The following is a 16272-nucleotide window of genomic DNA, read 5'->3' as shown; positions in this document are numbered from 1 at the left end:
TGTTGCTCTTCCTTTGGAGGATGACGGGGGAGTTCAGTCAGAAAAGCACCTGCTTCCAAGGAAGTCGTTCACTCCTTGCGTTTGCTCTAACAATATACGCTGCAAAATAAGGGCAGATGTGTTTGTCGCGGAGCATGCTTTGTTCAGCGATTGAATGAAATTAGTTCATCAGTGTGAGAACCAACCAAACCCCTTTCTGGCTCATTATCGTTAACGTTCAGTAACTGCGTGCCTGTCGGGATAATAAATATAATCGGTAACTCAACTAATAAGCTGTTAGTGCCAGTGTCTGGATGATGCAAAATGAGCCTCTTTACACTACTGTAGCATCCTGTTAAAGAGAAAATTGATTTACGTTACTGCACGGTGTTTCTGGAGCTGAAATGAGACCCTTTGTTGTGCTGCTCGCTGTTTGATTCCCGCCGTCTGGTTTTGCAACCTGTTAAAACGTCCAAAACGATTATTTAGGAGAAGGAAAAGGCACCCGTGTGAATCCTGTTGGCATCTGCTCCCGGGATTTTTGCAGGTGGTCCGCTGCGTCGCGAGCCAGCCGAGCGTGGGCTTGCTGACTTCCCTGAACTTTTATTCTCCCTCCCGTCCGCCTGTAGTTCCCTTCAGCTATCACAGTTGTATCCATCCTTTCTTCTGGATCCAGCAGCGTGAGACTGAACTTCAGGCCCATGCCACAGCGGCGTGGTGCAGGTGTACGTGGCTGCTGTTTTGCTCAGTGCCCCGATCTCCTTTCGCTCCGCTGTTTAACGCGAGGTGGTAATTCCAACACGGGCCGAGGTTTCTGAGCTCCATTCTGGATCGCAACTCGCTGTTTGCTCTCTGAATTGATGCAGTTACCAGTTAATAAGGGGGGATATCAGCATTAAGTGGTGTGATTGCCTCAAAGGAAAATTAAATCCGCCTTGCCCGTTCTTACCTTTGTTTATCTGTACAAGCGGGCTGCTAAAGGGAGAGAAAGGAAAACAGGCTTAATTTAAAAGTGTTGGAATTTAAAAGTAATTTCAAACTGCACATTGCTGTTTGCCCTGTGCCCTCCGGGAGGGTTTCTGGGCTGCTGTTTGCTCTCTGTCGTATCCAGAGAGGCCAAGGCCTGACAGATCAACCTCTTCTTTCAGAATAAGGACAGCGGCGAACGTGAGAACAAGCAGCTCAGAGAAGATGATGAAGTGGAGACCGTCAAGCACAAGTAATTATTTATTTATTCCCAGTTGCCTCTCTTGTATGTATTGTTCACGTGCTGCTTTCGTGTTTGCTAATTAGGATCTTTCCTTGGCTTCTAGCATGCAATTATTTTTTTTTTTTTTTTTTTGGTGGGGATATGATCTCATGGTGCAAATGATCTGAGATGGGGGAATAAGGAGGAAAAGCCCTGGGGCTGACTTGCAGCGTTTCTGGGGGTAGCAGGGGGACGGTGGTGCCGTCAGAGATGTTGGCTCTCTTGCTTTTTAGGCTCCCTTGAATTCAACAGCCGTTGCTGCATCTCTGTCCCCTGCACGTGTGTCATTTTAAATGTGGATTTTTTTTTTTTCTTTTTTTTTTTTTTTTTTTTTCTGTGAGTGGAGGCCTGCAGAGGACACGTGGCTGTTTTAACTGCGGCCCACCGCTGTTCTCTCTTGTCACCGGAAAATGCGAGCACGAAACTAACCGAGGCAGGGTGTCGTTCCTGGCAGGACTGGCTGACTGTGCAGTTGGTTTCCTGCCGGTAAAAATGCCGTCAGGTCTCCTTTGGAGTCGACAGGGGGGTAAAGTTTGACCTGAAGATGCGGGACGTGACCTTTTCTCAGCGTTTCACCGGCTAGAAACCTCCTCGGTGGGAGGCGTGCATCAGAGATGCTGCTGCAGATGAGCACGTGCGCTCTGCTGAGAAAGCAGAGCAAAATCCTCGCAGCTTCTTGGGAATAACTCCCGGCAGCGAACGCGTCCCTTCTTCAGAACAGCCCGCCCGGATTGAGGGCTGGGAGTAGCTCTTGAGATCCATCACCGAGGCTGAAACATCTTTGTAGGTGCCGTGGTTGGGTTTTGCGCCGGAAAACGCACGAGGTCTGGGTCGAAGCTGAAACAGGAGCTGGAGATCTTGGAAATAATGATGAATAATGAATAAACGGCTCTTGCTTTCCAGCCCTGCCACTCGATACGTATAGATGAGGTGACGCAGCGTGTGGTGGCCTGTTGATGAGGAGCATCACTCCTGAGCTGTCTTTACCAAGCAATGAGCTGGTATCGTTGGGCTAGCAGCGATGCACTCCTGCTCCCAAACTGGAATTATGAATTGGGCTGCTAAATCTCTGAAAAAAAATCTCTTTTTTTTGTTTTTTTTGTTTTGTTCCTACTCCAACTTATTTTCAGGCTGGGGATTGCTGCAGCCTGATGGCTGCTGAGCAGCCTGGAACGTATCAGAGGTGATGTGGTTTCATACCAAGTCTTGGGCATCGCTGCTGTCAGCTTGGTAAATCACTTTTTTCCCTGAGTGCTTCTTGGTGACCTCTCATCTTTACGACACGTTCAGCAAAAAGCCTTCCCCTGCCTGTGGGTGATGCCCTTGAACCTTCACCGAGGTTGTACGTAGCGAGTAAAGGTGTTGAGTAGGAACCTTTGTCTCCAGCCAGCTTTCTGCTGATGCATGAAACTCCCTGCAGATGTGGGCGCAGGGCTTCTCCTGAAATACGTAGGAGCGATGCCTTTGGGGAGGCAGCTTTTGGGGCAAAAAGTGTTCTTTCCAGATTGATTTTCCCGCACACTTCTGTAGCTCTTTGTCCGTCTGTCTAACCACGGCGTGTTTTGTCGGGATCCCAACGTCACTTTGCAAGGCAAATTTAGAACAAGATCAGCTCTGCAGGAAATGTTTGAATCACAAATTTGGCTGGGATGATTCTTAGCTTTTTGCTTTACTTGCTGAATGTTCTTTTTCTGCTGTTGGAATTGGACGTGTGTTTTTAACAAGATCGAGAAGGCTGGTGAGCAGATAATTTGATTTTTATCTTCGATTTTAATTTCCCAGTAGCGTAGCTGAACTGTCTCAGCCCTTAGAAAAAGGGAACTAATGCCCTGTTGGCTGGTGGGAAAAGGTAAAGTGAGATAATCTGCTGGTGTTTACCCCGAATCTGAGAAACGAGGGGTTCTGATCACTGAAATCTCTTCCCTGCGAACCCTCCCCTCGCCCCAAACGCGCATCTCGGCGCCGCTTGCTCCAGCCGAGAAACCACCAAGAGAGCAGCACGACGCGGGGAGGGGGGAAATCTGGTGGTTCACTAAATTAATCCTGTGGCCTGTACGCAGGGTTTAGGTGCAGCACCCACCCCGAAAACCCCGCAGCACCCTGGCCTTTCCCTGCAGGCTGGTTCCACCTCCCGCACCCGGGACCATCCCTTATATACCCCATAGGAGGGGCACAACCGCTGGCTGCTGCCTTTACTAATATTTTCTTACAGCCTATGTGACAACACGCTTTTTGGCAGCTTCCTGTTTTTTTGTTTTTTTGTTTTTTTTCCCCTGACCTACTCAAATCTCCCCACCCCCCCTATTTTTTTTTTTTTTTTTTGTGTATATGTGTGTGTGTGTTCCTTGTTTTTATCTTTCACGCTGCAAACTACCGCCGCAGGAACAAGTGCTGACGAAGCCCTGTGTGAAAACCCTGATACACTCGCAGCAATTTCAGCTCAGGCTATCTCTGATCTGAGCTCTCAGGGGAGTTTATATCTGTAATTGCAAAGAGCTTGGGTTATTTTTTATTTTTTTTTTTAATTATTATTATTTTTTCACCCAGTTACGCTTAGCCCACGGAGCAGGAAACGCCGTCCGCCGCAGCGCAGCCTGCGATCCGCCTTTGCAAGGAACAGGGTGTGGGTGGACTTTGGGTGGACTTTGGCTCTTCCGCCCCGTTCTCGTGGGGAAAAACAGTCGGTTTGGGGCTCGGGGGATCTGCGAGGTGAGCGCCGCGTAAAGGCACGGCTGGCTGGAGACTCGAGGGTGCTGCCTCGCGGGGAGCGGAGAGGTGTCGAGCTCTGAAGCCGGGCTGCAGCTCTGCAAGCAGAGCTCCTCAGGGATGTTAAAAGTGTAAATAAAAAGCCAAGGTAGGGGTTGGAGAGGGAGGGGAATAAAAAAAAAAAAAAAAAAAAAAAAATCTTAACTAGACATTAAGCTTCAGTGAGCTGCTGTTAATCAGCTGCTGGTGTTTCGACACTTAGTCATCCTTTAAAATTACAGCTCCCTGCTGTGCCTCTTGCAGAGATGAATTTCTGGGAGGAGCTGGGGGAGGCAGCGGTTGGGAAATGCGATCTGCTCCCCTCGCAGTGGGAAGAATGTCACAGGGCAGGTCAAACCCACTTTTTTTTTTTTTTTTTTTTTTGATCTCTGCACAGAAAAATACAGCAGCGAGTCTGCTCAGTGTTGGCTTTAGCTTGGCAGGGCGGCCAAGGCAGTAGCGAGGATAACTGCTGTGCGGACGTGCTTCCTTACATCCTGAAGTGTGGAGACCTTCATGAAGAGGTTTTTTTTTTTTTTCTAAAAAAAAAAAAAAGAAAAAAAAAGAAAAAAAAAAAAACCAACAACAAAAATGCTAAGCAAATACGGGAGAGAGCAGTATTTATGCGTAGGCTGAGTACACGTGGCGTGTCTGATCCCCACTTGCGTGGACGGCCGAAGCGGTTCCCGCTGGTGGCTTGTCCTGGTGGACGCTGTGCAGCGAGTGGGGCATCTCCGAGGACCCCAGAGCGTGTCCCCTCCGTTGGGCAAGTGCTTGGCCCACCTTTTTTCGGGCGCTGGAGAAGGGAGAACAGGAGTTCAGATGGCTGATTCCACCTGGGTAGTGACCAGTGGGGTCCTGGGTGAGGAGGTTCAGGAGCTGGCAGGGTCTAGGTTCCCTCCTGAAGATGCTTGTCCCTGTTTTGAGGCCGTGCAGAACTTTTGTCCCCTCCAGAGCTGTGAGGATGCTGGGGACCTTCCCTCTGGTTAGATTCTGGAGGAGATACCTGGGAGTTGAGCTGCCTTTGCAGGGAAGGCCCCATGGAGCTTCAGCGGGTCCGAAGCCAGGCTGCACCCTCCCAAAAGAGGCTGTCGCTGTGTTCAACGGGTGCCTGGTGACCCTGGCTGGATGTCCCTCTGCCTGTCCCCACCCCTCCAGCAGCAGGGAGCAAGGGTGGGCAACCAAAGGTTGAAACCCTTGGACCCTCCTACCCAACCCTTGGCTTGGAGTTCCCAGCACCTTCCCAGCTCTCCGCTTTTTTCCAGTGGTCGGGGTGGGAACGCATCCCCGCTCTAACCAAACCACAACATTTTGGGCGTTGGATTTGGAGTGCTTAGACCTCTGTCTGACCTGCCGGCAGGAGAGCTCTCGGTGGGGTGCAGGGGCAAGGCTGTACAAAACCCTGAGCTTCCCTGGAGAGCACCTTGTTGCTTGCAGACCTTGTGCCGGGGCAGTGGATCGGAACATGGGTCATTGAAGAGCAGAGCTGCAGCAAAGTCAGTTTTTTGGCAATATTTTGAGCCCAGCTGGGGAGATGTGGAAGTCCTATAGCCACCCAGATGCTACCAACGTAGCTTCAGGGCCTCTTTTCGCTTGAGCCTCAAGGGTGGCGGATCGTTTCTGACCCACCACCAGACACAGGAGCTGGAGAAACCCCATAAAAGCACGGGCAAAGGATGCTCCTGCGCCGGGAGCGTAGCTGGGTGCTGCAGGCAGGGTCAGGTTTTGCCCATTGTCCACCTCCTGGTGCTGTGTCACCGACCTGGGTCCCCACGCTGCAGACGGAGCGTGGGTTTTGTTCTGGCGGTTGTATTTAACCGACGGTGAAGTTGCTGGTGTCCGCTTGGAAAGCGCTCGGCCGCCTGCTAAAGCAGCGTGGGAGGCCAGACGGCCTCGCGGCACCTGCCTGCATTTGGGGAGCTTCTCTTGCTGCTTGCCTCCTGCAACACCCGGGGGGGGGATATGTCTCTCCCCATCCGTGCTCCCCCAAGAAGCAAATCCTGAGAAACCAGCTGCCTCGGCAAGTTCTGGGGGCTCGCGGTGCTAACAGAGGCGTTTGTTGTTTTGGCATTCCTCGAGTGCCTCTCGGCAGCCGCTCGGGGAGGAGGATGTGCTCCGACACGCTCAGCTGTTTGAGCAGGAGCAGCCTTCTTCCCAGCGAAAAGAAATTGCTCCTCGGGAGGGTGGGTGCCGATGGGGCTCTGCCTCTGCTTGTTGCTCACTCCTTTCCTGCCTTGGGCGAGGAATCCAGGAACGACGGCAACGACTTTGTCCTCTCGATCCAACAGCAGCTCTGGACCTCTGCGTTAGAGATGTCGCCTGCCGCAACAGCGAGGGTGTGAGGGAGAGCCTTGACTAACCTGGTGGGTGTTTGGGACGTGAGAGTCGTGGTCCAAGGTGGTTTTTTTTTTTAAGTTGGAGCAGATACACGCCATGATGACCTGCATCGTGGTTGCACTGAGTGCAACAGGGCGGCCTGGAGTTGTACGGACCGGGCTTTCAAACCAGCCCAGCTGTAGGGAAGCCTCCAGGAAGGCTGCAGCAGGAGGTGGTGCACCCAGATGTCAAATCTGTCTGCAGGGGGACAAGCTGGATAGGAAAGCAAAGTACCAAAAAAAAAAAAAAAAAAAAGAAAAAAAGGGGGGGTGGGAGGTTTGTAAAATTAAGTCTGTGCCAGGATTGATGGGTGTATAACAATTCTTTCAGTGTCCCCGGAGGGTGACAGTGCTGTAGAGTTTCCTCAGCACCCATGGGTGAGCACACAAGGCCTTGTATGTGCTAGGTGGCTTTGCAGAGAGGTGCGGCAGATTGGGGCGGGTGACCGAGGGGAGCAAAGAGGTTGGAGGAGTTCAAGCCTGAAATCTCTGCCCAAATGCTCTTCAGCTGGTTCTTTCCATGAGGTCTGCAGGTGGTAGGAGAGTCGGTCGGCTTGTCAGTCAGTCGAACTCACTGATACAGTGAATTTTCCTTGGCAAAAAAGATTTAGGGGACCTGTAGAAAAAGCTTGAAGGTGACTTCTGCCATGTGGTTTGCATTTGGAAGCAGAAAAGGGAAGAGGCACTTTGCGGAGAAGTGTTTGCTGCCACTGAGGACCTGCCCCAGGGGACACTTTCACCACATGGTCCCACAGGTACCCCAGCGTCCCCGCTCCTTTCCAGTTCTTCGGTAGTTTGGCCAGAGCCCTCCAGTTTGGGTCTCAAACCTCCTGGATTGCTGCAGGAGTCTCCTGCTTTGCTGTTCTTGGTTGTCTGGTTGCCTCGTCCCTGCTCCTTCGAACCTTCTTGTCCTGATGGAGCAGAAGATGGTCCACCAAACCACCACCCCTTCAAGGCTTTGAGACCTCCCTCGCGTCTTCTGTAGCAGTCTTTTCTTTACATGTTTGAGTGTGGCCTCCCAGGACCACCCAGGAGCAGGTGAATTTTGGAGTTACGGAGAAATAAATTCCTCGTGCTGGTTCCTCCTTAAAGGACAATGTGGAAACGGTTGCCTGGGACGTTTGGTTTCAAGCAAGTTGGAGCAGCTGTCGCAAAAATGGAAGTCACTGAAAATACGGGCTCTGGAGCAGCTTGGGAAGGTCAAAGGGCAGCAGATTCTCACACCAGATGGTGTTTCCCCAGGTCCTTGGAAAAGCAATTGCCCCAAATACCTGAGAAAGGGTTGAGAACACTCAGCACTTCCCTAAACTGCTTCCAAAGAATGGAAAGACTCTACCACGGCACTTCAAAAATAATCATCTGGGATCTGGGTGTTTGAAACCACTTTGTTTTGATGATGCAGCAGAAGCAGCATCCTTTTTTTTTTTTTTTTTTTTTTTCCTCTAGCTTCCTCAAGTGCCTGGAGCCAACGCCGAGGAGCACAAGAGACATTTAAGCAGAGTGGTGTGAAGGGCTTGAGGGGGGAGCCTGAGAGATGAAGAGCCGTGGAGGACACCCACCCCCGATCCTGGGCAGAATAAGGGGGGTCTGCAAACACCGCTGGGCTCCTGCCAGTATCTGTCCTGCTGAGGTCTGCTTACCTCTTGCACCTCCAGAAGCACTACGAAAACTATGGAGGCAGCCTAGCCAGCTTTCCTCAGCCCCTAGCCTTGTCCTCAAGAGAAGTAAAAATAGAAAGGTGCTCTTGAAGCAATTTAGTCCGTGCAGCTTCAAGCGACTGTTTTGTGATAGTGACTGCGGGAGCGAGGATGCTGAGACATCTGGAGAAATTGCTGTGATGGGGTTTCTTGGCAAAAACCTTCCCTGGACGCCTGACGCAAGGCTATCAGCAAGTGGGTGCTTCACAGGGAGGCTCTTAGAAAGATCCATTCATCAATTGAACAATCGGTGTTTGCTCCCTAAAGCCCTTGGGGCTGGGGGAGTCAAGCGGAAAAACAACCTCGCAGGCAGCTCTGAGTGTCCCTGTGTTTTGCAGCGAGATAGCTCGTTGCGTTCTGCGCATACCCCGCGTGCCCTGCTGTTCCCAACCCGCCTACTTCAAAGAAAAGCTGACATCCCTTCTTCTTCCCCAGCCAGAAGCTCGGGGCCTGAGTTGGAAAGTGGATTTTCCTGACCCAAATCAGGGAAGGTGCCACCCCTGAGGGGTTTTTAGGTGATGCTGGGAGGCTGCGTCCAGCACTTCCCTCTGTAATTGCTGTAGCTATGCAAATCCTCATGTGGTCGATCATGCGGGTTGGGCACATCCCTCCTTTACAAGGAGAGGATTAAAATCTGCTAGTGGCCCTGCAGGAGCATCATCCTACCCTAAAGCCAGATGGTCCAAACCCACCTCTTGTCCTTCCCGAGAAGCGTCGAGCACCCCGTTAGTACCGGTGCGTCGCGGTGACGTGCCCTCCGCCCCGGGAGCTGCACTCCCTAACTTGGCTCCGATGTTCCGGTTCTGCTGCGGAGCCTGTTGTTAGCTCTGGGTTGTTTTTTTGGTGGTTTTTTTTTTTTTTTTTTTTTTTTTTTTTTGGGTTTTGTTTTGTTTTTATTGGAATTCAGATAATTCATCACTTGGAAAACGCGCCGGGCTGTCTTTGTGCAACGCGGCGCTAGAGGAACTCCTGGCACCTGAACTTTATTTAACCCAGTTCTGTGGAAGACCAGCAACTTCTTCTAAATCTATATATATATTCTTAACCCTCGTCTGCCTTCGAGTTACTTGGGGTAGCACCGCTCTGCTCCTCATCTCTCTGTCTTTACAGATGTACTTCTGCACAGAAGAAGGGGAAGACAAGTCTTCTGGGGCTGGTGCGTGGTGAAATCCCCGAGCAGGCGGCTGCGGGGAGTGCTGGGCACCGACAGTTCCCGGAGGCAGGTGCGAGAGCTGCTCTCGCTTTGCACGGTTAATTAAAAGGATCAGTTTTTGTTTGTCTTCTCCTGGTGCTTGCGGGGGTTTAATAAGGATCTGAAAGCGCTGGCGGCAGGCGCGGGGAGGGGATCTTCCGGGCGCAGCCTCGCAGCCCTTCTCTTCACCCCCACGGCTGTTTCCCCTTCTGCCAGACCCGCGTCGCCGCTCATCCCACCTGCAGCACAACCTGCCCAGTTGTGCCTTGTGGTTTTATTCTTTTAATCCTGTGGGTAAATCTCTAGTCCTGGACTGCAAGGCTTTTGTTTGCAAGCTGAGGCTTTCTGGGCGGGAAGAGTGTCGGGGGACAGGTTTAAACTCCGTTTCTTCTTCCTTGCGTGTTCCCTGAGTGGTTCCAAAGCCCTGCAGCAACGTAATGAAGGGCTGGGCACCCTTCTCATAGCAGGAACCAGACCTTCAGAGCGTGTGCCCCTTGAAATGGGGGATCTGGGAGCTTCTGCTGCAAACAGAAGACCTTTTGAGTCTCTGCTGGTTTGGCCGTGGCTGAGCATTGCGTGTGCAAAACGATGATTTTAAAATATTGCTGGTCTAGGTGTAACGATAACATCTTGCTGGACCGAAAGAAACAGCTTTCTTAGCTCGTAGCTCTCTTGTTTTAGGGGCTCTGACTCTAGGGAGTCTGTGTTTGGTTGCCTTTCAGCCACGAGTAAATCCTTCTAAATGTGAGTTGAGGAGACCAGAAAGTCTGGGAGATGTTGTGAGTTTGCATTCTCCTGAGTCGGCCACTTTGTCGGATAAATCCTCTCCAGTGAGTACGAGCCAGCCTGTGGCCAGATGTTAGACGTCGCAGCCTGATATCCGATTACCTCCTGGATGAATTGGCTGCTCCTCTTCTTCCTCCAGCCTCCCAGGTTAGCAACACAATCCTGCTAAGTGGAGACTGTCTGTAAAATCACGGAATAACGGTGATTTTTGCGTGCCTGGAGCTCCTTCTGCAAAAAAAAAAATATCACTCGATCCTCCAAGATCAGCCTTCCTGAAAAGAACTGCCTTTCTGGCTGGGGATCGGTGGTGATCAGCACAGGTGAATTTAATGAATCCCTCCTCCCAGGGCATGTGTGTGTAAAAATACACATAAAACTGTGCACAGCAACTTGTCTTTGTGAGGTGAAGGTGCTCTTGGCCCTGGGGGAGGTCTTGCAGCTACGTGCTAATCTCTCCTGTTTTTCTTTCAAGCATCCTTTCTCCCAGTGCTGGGGAGGTTGTTCCTGTTTCACGGTGTTGCCCTGCTCTAAGGGCTTGGGGGACCTGGGCTTGATTACACGAGAAATGTCAGCAAGTCTCCTCATCTGCCTGAGCCTTGGTTTCCAGTCTGCTGGGCGCGTTTATCTCAGTCAGGTCTCGCTGAGCTCCAACCACGCGCTCCCACCACCTCTGTGCCACCAGCCGTGGTGCGGGTCGGATTCTTTGCAAGTAAGATTCAGCTGCTGGGAAGGGGATGGGATAGCGTGGGAAGGGCAGGACCTTCCTGCTGTGCTCCAGGGATCACCAAGGCTAGGTTTTTTTTTTGTGCTTCCCAGATGAACGCGGCCGTTTGACCACCAACCTTCCTCTTCTCACCTCTCTTGGTCTGTAGCTTCTTCACCCTTTATTTTGCCTCTCTTTGCTTTGTAAGCCCTTGGGTTGGTTTGTATCTCACTCTCTTCTCCATCAGTCAAGTCTAGCAGGGAAGTGGCCCTGGGTCTCAGCTATTTGCTGGGAGGAAAAATGGTTTTATTCAACCACTGATTTTCCTGCCTGATAAAAGCGCCCTCTCCTCTGTTTGCTTTGGAGCTCTCTGCGTCCTCTGCAGCGGCGCAGCCACCGTCATCGCTGCCGGAGCCTTTGCTGACAACTGAGGCAGGAGCACTGCTGGGCAGCAAGTGCCTCAGTTTCTCTTTAAACTGATTAAACCCATCGATGGGTGTTAAATGAGTTTTATCTGCTTAATTCGCCCTGTGGGCTGAGGGGCTGATACACAGATCCAGAGCGTGTTGGAGGCGCGCGGAAGCGGCTGGAGGTGGGATGGGGTCCTGCGAGCTTGATTTTTCAGGTTTTGGAAATGTCTCTGCTTGAGGTTCACGGGGTTTGACCTCGGTGAGGAATCAGCCTTGGGGGTGCACGTGGCTGAGCTTGTCTGACGGTTGGCCGTTTGAGGCCCAGACGATTTGGGAGAGGTGTAAAAAGAACAGCCTTGAAAAGGGGGAGAATTAGCATCCAAGCATCGGGGAGGTGTGTGCACTGGGGAGAGGGCTGGCTGCTGACTCTTGAGCTCTTCTGGAGGGAGGCGAAAAGGCGGGCGAACTTCTGGGTGTCCTCTGGATATCATCACCAGCTCCACCACCCATTTGCTCCCCTTGCTTGCACCACGTGGCTGACCTGCACCCCTCTAGCACTTCCAGAAGCATTTCTGGTGACGCATTAACCACCTTGTACCCTGAACACTTTTTTTTTTTTCCCCCCCTGTCCTTCCCATGTACCCTTGTGGGATTTTTTTTTTTTTTTTTTTCCCTGATGGTAGATCTTCTCCGGTGTTTCCATCCTGAGTTTATCACTGGGTTGAGACGTAAAAGGGAGCTGGGCTGAAGTTCAGAGCTCTCTGAGGCAGCTTGGGTCCTTTACTAGCTGCCTCTGCTTGGCTTGCCAATAAATACATCACCTTTATTCTGCTGAGCTCCTGGTTGACCCTGCTTTTTCCAACTCGTGTGGGTCGCTGCCGGTCCTGATGCAGATTTGCCCCTCGCTTAGCGAGAGCCCGCGATCCAGGACGGCGTGGATGTGTCTCACTGCTCTCTGCTCTTCCCTTTCCTCCCCAGGGAGCTCAAACTCCGAAACTACGAGCCCGAAGATGAGGAGCTGAAGAAGAGGAAGGTGCCCCAGGCCAAGCCGGCTTCAGGTGGGCACAGGCGGGAACGTGGGAGGCGAAACGAGGGAGCGCGAAAGGTGAAGCCTTGCAAACGGTGGTGCTGGTGCTTTGCTCTGTTCTGGAGGCTTGTGGGCAAAGGCAGATCAGGCAGAGCCCTTCACAGGGATTCAGTGACTGCTGAAACCAGCCTCTCTCTAACAGCACATTCCTCCCGAGAGAATGAGGCAACGCTTGGGGTTGCGAGGACAAAAATAAAATCAGCACGGGACTCTGCATCCAGCCAGCACGCTGCGAAGCAGATGGGTTATACCTTTCCAAAAAACGAAATGGCTTGGAAACCTCTGTGTTCCTGCTCGCTCCAACCCCGGGTGGAAAAGCCACTGGGATGTTTTCTGGTGGCAGCTTGCTGGTGGGAGGGTGGGAGGTCCTCGGAGACGAGTGGCTGCAGCCCTGGAGGGTGCTGGCGTGTCTGAGCAGCTGTGGTGGGAGCTGCTGGGAGAGCGTGACGCTTGCGGCCCCCGTTGCTTCATCATCCTCTCTCGCCCGTGGCGACTGCACACCCCGCATTGCACAAGTGGGGTGTGTGTCTGAGCACACCGAGTCCGGCCCCAAACTAAAGGGTTGATACTCAGAGGAGCCGAGCTCTCGCCAGAGGATTCTCAAGGAGATTCAGGCTGTTTTTTGTTTGAACTGCCTTTAAACAAATATTAGTCATGAGCTCAGGGCGTTCAGTCTGCTATTGCCTAGCACTGAACCTCCGTGGAGCTCTTGAGAGGGAGGCGAGGGGTAGAAGCTTTTGTGATCTTGAAATACTGAGTCCTCCTGGAATAGATGTCTTTAAAAATGCCCTAAATAAAAAGGCTGCCTTTGGGAGCACGGCAGAGATCGGGTAGGTAGGAATGCTGACGCTGCGCTTTCTTTATCCTTTCGTAAAAGTTTACAACTTCTGGCTCTTCCCCGGCGCGTGGTTTGGAATTGGGAACGGCAGTTTTGACCGTTTCCAGTAAAACCCGCGCTCTCTGCCAGCCCTTTTTTTGGAGCTGCAGTGCCCATCGGCTGCGGTTCCCGTGTCTGGAGCGACCGGCCTGTCTGTCCTCGGGCACTTTGTGCGGGGGCTGAGTCCAGAGGAGCTGAGACTCGGGAGGGAATTTGTACTAAAAATGCCGTGGGAGGTGCTGGAGCAGGATTCACCCCTCAGGGATGTGCTCCCTGGTGCCCACACCCCCTCCTTGCACAGAGTTGAAAGATAGAAGGCTGTTTTCCACGCATTCTTTACCATTATCCCCGGTATCTACAGACTTTTACATAAGGTCTGGGCCGGAGCTTGATTCCTCCAAGATGTCTCAGGTGGTGGCCTTGTAAATGAGTCACGGTGAGGCGAATCCCAGTTTAAACACCTGCGGAGCGGCTGATCCCCGCAGGGCTTGCGAAAAGAGGACTTGACCCCAGCAGGCTTCTTGCTGCCATGGGGGGGGGGGGGGCTGCCAAATGGCTGTTGGGTTTTGTGTCGTTTTTTTTTTTTGGGGGGGGAGTCGCCCGAAGGGTTTGGCTGGTGGAGGGATGTGTGTGTGTGCCCACGTGTACTCAACACGTCTGCACCGCGCTTTTAAGGGCCAAGATGTTCGAGTGGGTTTTTACAAAAGGTTTTGTGAACCAAGCCAAAAGTTTTAGGGATGGGGGGGGTGTTTCCCTGGGCTTTGTCCCCTTGGTGTCCCACCGCTGTGCCCCGTGCTGATGCTGGTCCTGTTCCCCCATCTAGTGGAAGACAAGGTGAAGGACCAGCTGGAGGCCGCCAAGCCGGAGCCCATCATCGACGAGGTGGTACGTATGTAAATTCAGAATTTTTCTGTGCCGGCTGCGTCGGCGTCCAGGCTTGAACCTCGCCTGCAGCTCTCACTACTGGGTGTCTCCTCTTCCTCCCTAGGATCTGGCAAACCTGGCCCCCAGGAAGCCAGACTGGTGAGTGCCTGCAGAGCCCCGCTCCTGGGAAAGGGGTGTTGGCATCAGCGGTGGGTTTACCATCACCTCAAGGTTGTCCAAGTGGGGTTAAAAGTGCTAGAAATGGGGAAACCCAGCCCTGCTGTCGAGGAAGACGCAGGGCACGGGACTGTCTTCCCTTTCCCTGCTCTACACCGAGCGACTCCACTGATCCTTTCGGGGTTGCTTGTCACTGTGGTGGCCTCAGTGCCACCGGGGGATGCTCTGGACATTGGGTGGGTTTGCCCTTGAGCTGCCTCGGTGACAAACACACACCGTGCTCCCCGGTGCTCACAGGAGAGAGGAGGAGTTGTTCTCCTGCTGGGAAAGGTGTGAGGTGGCCCCTGTGTTCACATCTGCCTGGGGCGAGGAGTTGTTCTGACGTTATCGCTCTCCTCCCCAGGGATTTGAAGCGAGACGTGGCCAAGAAACTGGAGAAGCTGGAGAAGAGGACGCAGAGAGCCATCGCTGAATTGATCCGTGCGTCGTGGTGCCGCGGGGGTGGCGGATGGCGTCACCAGTTGCTCTGGAGGGGGATTACACGATTCTGACCGGGAGCCTGGGTGCCTTGCTCTTGGGCTGGGGAGGGACCGGTGGAGCTTGATCCCCTTCCCAAAAAAGGGGTCTGTGAAGCTGTCGGTCCCCCACGCTTGGCTTGTGCGGCAGGGAAGGACGGTTTGGGGGTGGGGGGGTGGGGGGCTGCGCTGTGTGGGTTCCCCAGTACGGCCGGTTTATGGCTAAGCTGCTGCTGTTTCTCGCTTGCCAGGAGAGCGGTTGAAGGGGCAGGAGGAGGAGCTGGCGGCCGCTGTGGGGTCAGCGAAGCAGGAGGGAAGCGACTCCGACTGAGGAGATCCATCCCGGCAGCCTGGCGCCCGGGCTCCGCGGATCTGCCTCGGGTGGGGGCACCCGGTTGGGACACGCCGCTCGCCGACGCTTTGCCAGGAGCCCGCAGATCCTACCGTGCCTGCAGGAGAGGGGCAGATCCGAGGAATCCTCTCTTGGATTATGGCTGGCTGTTGAGGAACACTTCACAGATAGCTTTTTGGGACCGTGGGGAGCAGGACAGACGCCCGCGTTAGCTTTGAACCTAGGCTGCCAGGACTTCAGAGCAAGGAGGATTTGGGCAAAAGGGCTCGTGCTGGAGGAGAGAAATTCAGGCTTGTAAGCGAGAAGATGCCCCTGCAGCCGACAGCAACCCCTTGGGGAGGCACGACCGGTTCCCAGGGGATGGACGCTCCTGTTCCCGCACAGAGAAGCCTTTTTTTTTTTTTTTCCAAGGTGCCCCTTTCTGCAGGAGAGCTGGTGCAAGAGCCACGTGGGGAACCGCGGAGGTCGCTCGCCCTAGTGAGCAGGCTGTGAGTATTTGGGAACATCCACGGCCAGGCGCAGCACGTGCAGAATAATTCTGCTGGAAAGGGGCTGTGCGGCTCAGGACCCGTTGGCTGCTCTGCATCCAGCTGAGGTTAACATGGGGTTTGATCTGTTCCCTGGAGTTGCCCCGACTCGCCAGGCTGTGCTGTGTTTCCGCTCCTCTGCGTGTTTTATAATTGATAAAAGCTCGTTGTTGGCAAATATTTCTGTAATAAAACAGTCCCGCGGCGGAAGAAGTTGTTTCAGTTTGTGTCGGTCTGAGGTGGCCGAGCTTGTAGCTACAGCAGGTCAAGCACAACTCCTCGGCCGGAGTCGTGACGTGGATGGGGCAGCCGGGGGTGATGCTGGAAGAAGTTGAGAGGGTGGGATGTTGCAGAGCTGACCCTGCATCTTCCCTTTGATTGCCGCTCTGGGAGCTCTTGCAGGATGGGTCGCCTGAGCTCCCGAACCCTCTGCGTTCGATTCAGAAGTGGTTTTGTCCCCCAGCAAAGCGTCTGGTGTGTACAGCTCTGACAGCGGTGTTCGTGAAAGAGTTCACCTGGGATAAAATTAGCCGTTTGTCGTGGTTTAGGCCTGGTTGGCAGCCAACCACAATGCAGCAGCTCTCTCTCCCTTCCCCTCCGGCAATGAGAAGGGACAGGGAGCCAGGCTTGGGGTTCGAGATAGGGCTGGGATGGGGAAAAATTCCCCTTTATGATCACAAGCAAAAGGCAGACTCGTTAGGGGAAGAAAAAAAGAACATACATTTATTACAGACACT

General features: G+C 53.0%; 1 protein-coding gene across 4 annotated transcripts in view; it reads left to right on the top strand.

The window, feature by feature from the left end:
• CCDC12 (coiled-coil domain containing 12) overlaps nucleotides 1–15745 on the top strand; it is a 41422-nt gene extending 25677 nt beyond the window's left edge. For 3 of the 4 annotated variants that reach the window (XM_042802096.1, XM_042802098.1, XM_042802095.1), the window contains exons 2-7: nucleotides 1128–1198; nucleotides 12115–12194; nucleotides 13924–13985; nucleotides 14089–14123; nucleotides 14545–14621; nucleotides 14908–15745. In XM_042802096.1, coding sequence (XP_042658030.1) covers nucleotides 1128–1198; nucleotides 12115–12194; nucleotides 13924–13985; nucleotides 14089–14123; nucleotides 14545–14621; nucleotides 14908–14987 — 405 coding nt within the window. In that variant the 3' untranslated portion in view covers nucleotides 14988–15745. Of the gene's footprint in view, nucleotides 1–1127; nucleotides 1199–9155; nucleotides 9269–12114; nucleotides 12195–13923; nucleotides 13986–14088; nucleotides 14124–14544; nucleotides 14622–14907 lie in introns of those variants that run through there. The other variant, XM_042802097.1, reaches the window with a different exon arrangement.
• Nucleotides 15746–16272: the final 527 nt, after the last annotated feature.

The sequence above is a fragment of the Tyto alba genome, unplaced genomic scaffold, assembly GCF_018691265.1.
Source record: "Tyto alba isolate M040663 unplaced genomic scaffold, T.alba_DEE_v4.0 Super-Scaffold_38, whole genome shotgun sequence".
Classification (NCBI taxonomy): Eukaryota; Metazoa; Chordata; class Aves; order Strigiformes; family Tytonidae; genus Tyto; species Tyto alba.
This window is presented reverse-complemented; position numbering and strand designations above follow the sequence as displayed.